Source organism: Mirounga angustirostris, unplaced genomic scaffold (genome assembly GCF_029215605.1).
Source record: "Mirounga angustirostris isolate CCGP_5_RB_7025 unplaced genomic scaffold, mMirAng1.0.hap1 SCAF_13, whole genome shotgun sequence".
In the NCBI taxonomy this organism is placed as follows: domain Eukaryota; kingdom Metazoa; phylum Chordata; class Mammalia; order Carnivora; family Phocidae; genus Mirounga; species Mirounga angustirostris.
Window position 1 is genome coordinate 25151379 of NW_026991721.1, and position 9118 is coordinate 25160496.

General features: G+C 47.1%; 1 protein-coding gene across 3 annotated transcripts in view; it reads right to left on the reverse strand.

The window, feature by feature from the left end:
- NAT10 (N-acetyltransferase 10) overlaps positions 1–8802 on the reverse strand; it is a 38901-nt gene extending 30099 nt beyond the window's left edge. The window contains exons 1-5 of one of the 3 annotated variants that reach the window (XM_045893923.3): positions 7994–8802; positions 5718–5840; positions 5282–5373; positions 1886–2057; positions 492–614 (exon numbers count right to left, since the gene is read on the reverse strand). In XM_045893923.3, coding sequence (XP_045749879.1) covers positions 492–614; positions 1886–2057; positions 5282–5373; positions 5718–5825 — 495 coding nt within the window. In that variant the 5' untranslated portion in view covers positions 5826–5840; positions 7994–8802. Of the gene's footprint in view, positions 1–491; positions 615–1885; positions 2058–5281; positions 5374–5717; positions 5841–7372; positions 7395–7993 lie in introns of those variants that run through there. The other 2 variants (XM_054511993.2, XM_064576686.1) reach the window with 2 other exon arrangements.
- Between the last annotated feature and the right edge of the window lie 316 nt (positions 8803–9118).

Consider the following 9118-nt stretch of genomic DNA (forward strand, 5'->3'; position numbering starts at 1 on the left):
TATTCCCACTCCTAACCATGTTCTCGGCTTTGGATGGAAAATAGCCCTCCCAGAGTCGAAGCTCTTGCCAAACTGGGAGTGGAACTGGCAAATGTCCCTTCATCATCCACCAGGATGAGGACTGGTGAGGGCATCTGTGCGTGGTCCCTTTTTTGCAATAGACAAAGGAGGCACTGGCTTGGCTCTCTGCAGAATATCATTCCAGAAATGAAACTACGTAATAGCTGCATCATACCTGGAACTCACCAGTGTAGAATTTGCAAATACCCGAAAGCAAATGTGAAATTCAGAGATGCCCAGACACAGTCAGGGCCACTGACGTTTCTCCGCAGTGACCTTCTCATTACTTACAGTCCAAAAGCTCCCAGCCCAGAGCTTGTGCTGACCACTCACTGGAACTACTGAACAGGAATTCTTAGAAGAACGTGGCCAACAGTAAAAATACAGCTTGATCTGAACCGCCAGAGTTCACTTAAAAACCATACACCTACCATGGTCATCGTGTACAACTGCTTCAGTGAATTCATGGTCCGTAGGAGGATGACCACCAGCCCACCACCTTCCACTGTTTCCACAGTTCTGGCCAGCAAATTTGGAGTTAAAGCTTCAAAATCCTGGAAGAAGGAGACCTTGGAAAGGGCTAGTCATGCAGAGAGCACCCCCAGGGAAGCTCAACCAAGGGCCAGGTGATAAAAGAAGGGCTTCAGAACACAAACCCAAGACCAGAGCCCCCATCCAACTCACCAGTATGGACACACATACACACACCCCTTCCTGATGGGCAGAGAAGCGAGCCCAGCCCTGGAGAATAGGGGTACCTGGTTTTGTATGTCGTATGTGTCTAATAATCTCAGACAAAATCCTATTTGGGAAGAAATTGATTCCCACTTGCATTTCACAAATCCCTCATGTTCATTTTCTGACATGTTTACAGATAGAACCTGTCTGACAAAACTCAATTGCACCACATGGGGGAGCCACTGCCCAAGGGAGCCTTCTTCCCGGCAACCTGTAACGGCAGCCTAAGAACACTCCCTACCGCTCAGTGGTGGCTTGAGAAGAGGCAAAATGCTCTCTTCTTGTCTCCAAGGCGGGATGCAAACCAGCAGTAAGGGACAACCCACTAGAACGTAGAAAGAAAAAATAATAACTCCCAATTCATGATTTTTCCCCCTCATTTCTTAATTTACATTTCATAAGGTATGTTTTATAACGAATGTAATCATGGTAGTACAAGCATACCATAAACACATACCAAACTTGGGGATTTGAGCTTAGTGTTCTTTTTTGGGGCATGCGGGGGTCACAAGTGTCAAGGAATCAAAGGATAAAACAGACTGCCAGAGCTCAAAACAAAGAAAAACGTGAGATTTAGTCCATTAACTTGACTAGCAAGAGAATATTACCTGTGAAAAAAGGCCCCAGGTAGTTCTCTGTGGGGGGAAAACTGAGGGGATTTTAAGAACGACAGGGACTGAGGGTGTTGGTGGCGGTTATGCCCATCAAGCTCTCTGCGGAGAACGCCCGAGTGCACAGGTCCCACCACTCACTGCTCACCGAAGTCTCCAGCTAGTTCTCCTAAGGATCTGGGGACATGGGGTCACTTGGAAGTTCGCAGAACTTTCTCACCTTCAGCTGGTTAGAAGCAGCTGTGACGGAGCATCTGTGTCAGCTCTGGTATCTCTAGATAAGTGCTGCTCTGAGTAGAAAAGTTTATTTTTATATGGGGTGAGGTATCAAGTTTGCTTTGGAGAGTGGCCAAGTGTTCTGCTGACAATGCTCGGGGGAGGCGGGACAGGTGAATCTGTCTCCTTACAGTCCGCCTGTTCTTGAGGGGAGCCCTCCGCCCTCGGACTCCAGGCACAGGCTGGAGGAAGCCACCCACCTGGAGGACACACATGCCGAAAGTGTTGCCCAGGATCTTGTGGGTCTCATTGTAGTAGCAGTACCGAATGTTTGTGGCCGCCACGAACAGTTCAAAGGGGTCATCTTGCTTTATGTTCAATGTCCCATTCTTTATTTTTTTCTGGAGCTGTCGCATTCTCTTCTTCCGGTGACTGCAATCACCCCCAACACACACACCCCAGGAGAGCCAGTTAACCAGACAGGCTATAAGGGTGGGAGCAGGAGACAGGCCAATGATCACCCACCCAGACCTTCAGAGCTAGAAGGGAACTTGGCAACTGTAGGGCTAACCCCTCCCTTTAAAGGTGAAGGAAAGCGTAGAGAGGTTGAGGATGGGCTTCAGAGGGAGCCAGGGGTAAATCTGTGTGGGGACCCTGCTAAGCTGCCCTGGCACCTTCTGCAAATACTTGACTTCAAACGAAGGGTAATAAAAGGACCTAAAAGCTCATATCTGGCCAGACCAGAGTTTGAAACCAACCTTGGTGATCTCATTACCTTAGCCTCAAGCACATGCTTCCACTACACGGTACCATTCCCCAGAAGACCTGGGAGAGGCAGGGTGACCACAGGTAGTTTATTCATTTTTCATAAATGCATTCATCTACTTCCTTCCCCAGGCTGTGGGATCAAGTCCTCAAGGGCAGCTCTTACTTAAGACAATACTGACAGAGGCTATAAGGGTTGGAATGGGATCTGGATAACTCTCAGGAATCTGGAACTTTTGTCTTAAAAACCCTGACTATCCAACTGTCATTTAATTCTCTCCTCTACAGAGAGAAAAACAGGAAAGCTCCAGAACTGAGAATTCTAACTGATCGAAATGTTACCACAGTCCTCTAACTGAATAGCTAGAACAAAGGCCCTCCCTCTGAGCCCGTATTTCTTCATCTGTGAAAGAGGCAGTTGGGCAAGGTGACTGTTACTGTCACTTCGGGCTCATGCCTTAGCCCATGACTTACAAGCATCAGCTAATCTGGTGCTCTGTCACCTCAAGACAGGGCTGGGAGAGCTACAAGAGGCACATACGAGATTCTTACAAGTGAAGTTGAGGGGTTAAGTTGGAAAGACAAATCTGCCCGAACACTGTGAACTGCCTAATTCTGCACCCATCTGACATTCACCAACTGCACGGCAGTGACACTCACAAGTCCCAGAAAGTTACCATTCTGCTGACAGGCAACAGGCCTTATTCTCAATCTGTATTAAAAATGCTTACCTGCCCTAATATAAAAGAATATATACAACAAAATACCTATTATGATTTACAACACAGTGATAGACAGCCAAATGCCAACAATGCCTATGTACTGAGATTATGAGTGCTTTTATTTTCACCTTTGTGATTTGTCTGTATTTTCCGTATTTCTTACAAGAACGCATTTATATTATTTTTTTTAAAAAAGCAAGACAATTTACTCAAAAACTAGTTTCTTTTAGGCAGAATCAAGTCTCTTGAAGACCAAAGGATGCTAACTAATCAAATTTAGCCTTTGGAACTAAGTACAATTAAAAGACTCTTAGAGCCCGTTAAACGATGCATTCAACTCAAATATTATCTGAGCACCTACTACAAACATGTCAGATCACTTGAAAATACGAAAATATAAAAATAAGCAGGCGAGGCCTCCTAACTAAATGAACTTACTGCCTGGAAGTAAAACAAGACCAGGGTGCAAAGGAGCGTCTTCCTGAGGAGGGAGAACGGAGGGTGAGCAGCACTGGAAGACTGACAGGCAGCGAAGAGGGTGGAGGCGCCCCAAGGTGTGGCTACAGGGTTTGGGGTAAGTTTGGGGAAGGAGGCAGGCCCCGAAAAGTGGGGGACGTTTCAGAAGAGGGTGCCAGAGAGGCGGAGGTGGCATCCCGGACAGAGGTGGCGGCAGGGCCAAGGCCGGGAGTGTCCATGGCACAAAGCAGCCAGGGCGGGAGATTCCATTTCAGAGTCAACGCCAGAGACAAACACATTTGGGAATAAAGGAGAGAGGAGTGGCTCAAGGACAGAAACGCACACTAGAGCTGGGCGGACGGTAGGAGATAAGATCAAGAAAAAGAGCACTGCTCAGGAAGGGCGCCCAAGAAAGGATCATAGAAGCCAACAAAGGAGTGCGCTTCTGATGGCACCACAAAGGAGGTTACCTGCCAAGGAACAGGCCTCAGCACTCCAAACTCCTCCATACACAGAATTATGGGTAGAACTACCACGTTTCCACTAGATGGACTGACCCCACCTCCTCAGACCCAGGGGTGGGCATCGCTCCACAGGAATTCAGGGAGAAAGACTGATGTCCGACATTGCTGGACCTCAACACTCAACAGCTATTTCTGCCGTGGTGACAAAAGAACACAGAAAGCAGAGCTGTAGCGGGAAAGAACAGAGCGGATAAGCAGAGCTGAGAGTGAGCAAGAACTGGGAGCATCAGTGCTCTGGCTCTACAGCAGCCGAGGCAGGGCTGAAATCTCATCCCCGAACATACCTCAGAGACGTCAAGAAACCCCCTTTGGGCCTAAGTGTGTTTGTGCTGGAGGGCCGCTATTTACCAACTAGACGTCCTGACTACCGCAGCTTCAAAAAATAAGAGGAGAGCCAACTGTGAAACACAACAGTGAACCAGTGGAGAAAGAGCGCTGAGAGGAAGGAGAAAGAGGGAGAAAAGCTGCTGCGTGAAGTGTCTGGCTGTCGATGACTTCCCAGAGCACAGTCTGGTTACAATGATCAAAGCAGAAGCCAGCTAGCAAGAGTGTGGCTAGAAGTGCACCAGGCTTCTGTTTCACTGCAATAAATGTGAGAGAAAATGCAAGCCTGAGAGATAAAACTGAGTAGGTAGCTAATCGTTTTGTTGTTGTTGTTGTTGTTTTTTGAGACTGGAGAGCTGAGCACGTTTACAAGAAAAAGAAGCAAGTTTCAAAGGGATATAGAGTGGCTGGGAGAGGAAAGAGGATGCAGGTCCTGAAAGAAGTGAGAGAAGAGATCCAGAGTAGATTAAGGGGTCTGCAGTGGACATGGGATGAGGCACGTCCTCCTCAGAAACAAAAGGCAAAAAACAGACTGCAAATACAGAGTAAATTTGAGATGGGAAAAGACAATTGAAGGAACTTGCATTAGACAGGCTTGATCAGCTTAGAAAAGTAAAAAGAAAATCACAGGCAGAAAGCAAGGAATTGGGCTGGGCACTTCTACAGAGCATGGAATGGATTTGAAACTCATTGTCAGGAACGAAGAAAGGACATCAGCGCTATCGTTTTCTCTCTTCGAAAGTGTCCTCATAGGTAGCACCTCCCTAATGATCCCTGAAAAACTAGGTCAGGGAATCACTGCCTGGCACTGAATTAAGGAGCAGGAATTGTAAGTGGTACAGGACACTCAAAGGGCCAAACTTACCTGCTAAACCCCAGCTCTTTCTTGTAACACCACAGCACTGAAGGCCGAGCCTTCACGGTTGCTTTGGACAACATGTGATGGAGTATGACTACCTGCCAAAGGAAGAAGTCACAGAATCTCAGGGCCCAAAGAGACCTCAGAGACTGCCAGGCCCAAGACCTCACTTGACAGATCCAGAAAGTAAATCGAGGGCCAGGACAGGGAAGTGCCCCAGGTCACAAGGCCAGCAGCGCCTAGGCAGGGGCTAGAAGCCTGGTCAGACACACTTAACCTCATGCTTAGTCCCCACCGAGGTTCTCACTAGGCATCTTACTCAAAGAAAACCAGTCAAAGGAACCTTAATGCTACTATGTGCTGAAACTTCCGAGGGCCAGTAACAAGCTGACTCTGTGGGATAAGATACAAAGTCAGTCAGGAAATGCTGACTACATCTTACCTGATCCTTTCCTCGGTCTCCAACTACAACGAACAAAGACCTTTGCCGTTCAGCGACTCCATTTTCAATGAGAATCCGGATTCGGTTATCTACTTTCTTCCGATGCATGGTGAAAGATTACCACTGAAACAGAGAGAAAGGAAACACAACTGGACGTGAACACCAGATTCTGGGTGAGGAACATTAGCTGGCCACCTCCTGTGGAGCCAGGGGTATGCCAGGCACATTTGTAAGTTATCATTTTACTTGGGCGCCTAGATGGCTCAGTCGGTTAAGCGACTGCCTTCGGCTCAGGTCATGATCCTGGAGTCCCTGGATCGAGTCCCGCATCGGGCTCCCTGCTCGGTGGGGAGCCTGCCTCTCCCTCTGACCCTCCCCCCTCTCATGAGCTCTCTCTCTCTCTTTCATTCTGTCTCAAATAAATAAATAAAATCTTTAAAAAAAAAAAGTTATCATTTTACTTAACCCTCCTGGGTTAACTACTCCCTAGGGAACATGTCAGTTTCATTTTTAAAATTAGGAAACTGAGGCTTGGGAGGTGAACAATATGTTTCCTCAGCAGGAAAGTCAGAAGAGAAGCTGTAATTCACACTTCTATCAAGGAGGTTTTTTTTCAAAACTGGAAACAATGTTCCAAAAAACAGAATGATTAAAATATATGATGGCATATTTATAGGATAATAAAGCAGTTTTCAAGAAAACTTTTTCAAAATAACTTTCAGAAATTATCTAAGGATATGGATGTAGATACTTATGAGAAGACAGACATCTCAGGACAAAGCACGATACCTTTTTTTGTACATAACATATAAGGAAAACAAACCTGGAAGAAAACACCAAAATGTAATTATTTCTGAACGGTGAGATTGCAGATCGTTCTTATTTTATTCTTTTGTTATTTGGTGTTTTTGTTTTTAATTCGTATGCATTACTAATAGAGTCAGGGAAAGGAAATCGATGATTACTGTGATGAAATGTGTCCCAATTGTCTCCTCAAGGGAGGGAAAACCATACTGAAGCCTGTACAGATAACCTTAAAGTCATTGTGATTACATATGACACAATATTGCATCATTACCACAATAAATACACCAAAGAAACATCAACAGTATCAATTATATTACTACAACATAAAAATAAGAATAACAGGTTACCTAGAAAGCCCAGGGCCTGCTGCATTCTAAACATAAAGTTCATTAACTGCCTTAACTGTGTGGTAATCATCCTTCTAACCTCCAATCCAAATGTGGATTTTAGCAGTTCTATCTTAACATCAAACATTATGTTACAATCAATGGCTCCTTTTTCATAAGGAAAGGAGCAAGTATAAAGGATTCAAGTATCTCAAGGAAGGAAAGTGACAGAGACAGGATTCACACTCAAGTCTGCCTGACTCCAAAGTCTAAATAAGCTCTTTCCAGCTCACCAATCTGCCCAGCTTGCCGGTTAAGTTGCTGCCTCAAAACGACGACACGCTAATCAATAATTATTAGGGACTGCTCTTTGCCTTAGTTACTGTGGGAGCCCCAGAAGCAATACCAGATAAAGCCTTGACTTCAAGGAGCTTTCATTCTCCTTGGAAAAAATATTCAAGTGAAACAGATAAAGGGCGATCTGTCTGAAGACAGACAAAATTAGATGTAAAATAATAGTACCGCCAGTGGTCTGATGAAGGTCTGAGATTACTCTGGACTGGAGTTGCCGCGGAAGGCTTAATGGATGAAGAGGGCCCTGAGAGAAGAGAAAGAGGACTTTTCTTCATTCACTCACCTATTGGTCTAACAAATAAAATAGCATCTATGTGCCAGTCACCGTTCTAGGGGCATTAGCAAATAAAACAAAGTCCTGAATGTGACTGCTGAATAAAGACCATAAAAGAATGAGCTGAGACAAACAGTTCAAAGCGTGGGAAGATCTGGACTCGGTGTAACGCCCAGCGCCTCAGTTTAATGCCCAGCGCCGATACCAGGAACTGTGGGCAAGCCCCGCAGAAAGCGAAAGTGTTGTCACCCACCCCCTCACCCCGACCCCTAGCAAGAGGTCCCTAGAAGGTGGAGATCGAGCCACGCAACCCCCCGAGAGCGCTCGAGAAGCACGCCGAGGGTGGTCGCCAATCGGGGAAGAGGAATCTGTCATCTAGGAGCGCCCATGCGGGAAGGCAGCCGGCGAGGGCCGGGCATCGGCATAGATGCAGAGACTTCATCCTCGAGCCGGTCACCTCTGGACCCATGGACACCGACCTCAACACCCAACCCAAGCCATCCCGTGTTGGGTACCTGCGCCCCGAGCCCAGCGGATCCCAGCCAGCAGACAAGCTGAACCACGTGTGGAACCGAATCACTCCAGCAGCCAGGAGGAAGCGGCGGCCTGCCCCTAGCGGATGCCTGACCGCGCGCTCTCAGACTTGGCCTCGCTCCGTGACGCTCGTCCCGCTCAGGCCCTAAAAAGCGGCGTGCGCGCAAGCGCACTAACGGCACGGCGTGACGTGCGTGCCGGGACCTTCCTCAACCACGTCTCCGTATGATGACGTCAGAGGCCCGGGAGGCGGAGCTGCAGCCTAAATCCTCAGCGCGGCTTTGGAATTCAGCCTCTGCTTAGGACAGCTGTGGTGCCGGGTGCGATTTGCCTCACATCAGACTCAAAATACCCTGGCTTCGAAGGGCAAAATAAGCGTAAGGTGTCCGCACCCTCAGCTCCTACCACTGTGCTGGGGCAAGCCTGGGTTCCCAGATGGGTCCGGGGCAGCACACGGTAAGTGGTCCAGGGTTGTGTGTTAGCCTAGTTTTACGAGACGACCGACTCCAGGGATCTGTGCGTTATTTTACCGATTCTTTTATTAAAACAACTTCCCACTTTAATGTGACAAAATGAGTAAACTACCAGCAGACCTGTTTGATTCATCTCACTTGACCCTCCACACCTGCAGAAATGCTCCTGTAGACCTGTCGAGAATTCAGCGTGGTTTCTACCCACCAGTGTGGGTATTTTGTAGGCTCCCTTTAGGCCTTATCTGGCCATCAAATGACGGCGTTCTTCTGAAAACCAGCTCTGGGTCTCTGCTCTTGCTAAATTACTTCACCTTTCTTCCTCACCCCCCACCCCCACCAGCTCCCAGGCGAAACTCGCCCAAGCACAAGAACCACATATATATTCTTACACATTCTTGTCTTTGAGCCAGATCGTCGACCTTCAAGTAAACAAATCCCAACTGCTTGCTTGACATTTTTCGGATACCTCAAATTCAAATGCCTGAAGCCGAACTTATCTTCCTCACTGAAACTCCTTCCCCAAATCAAGACACTTCCAATTCTAATGTAATCATCACCAGCACCCATTTAGTCCAATATCCATCATTTTCTAATTCACTCAACAAAAATGTCAATATACCAGACACAAGGGAT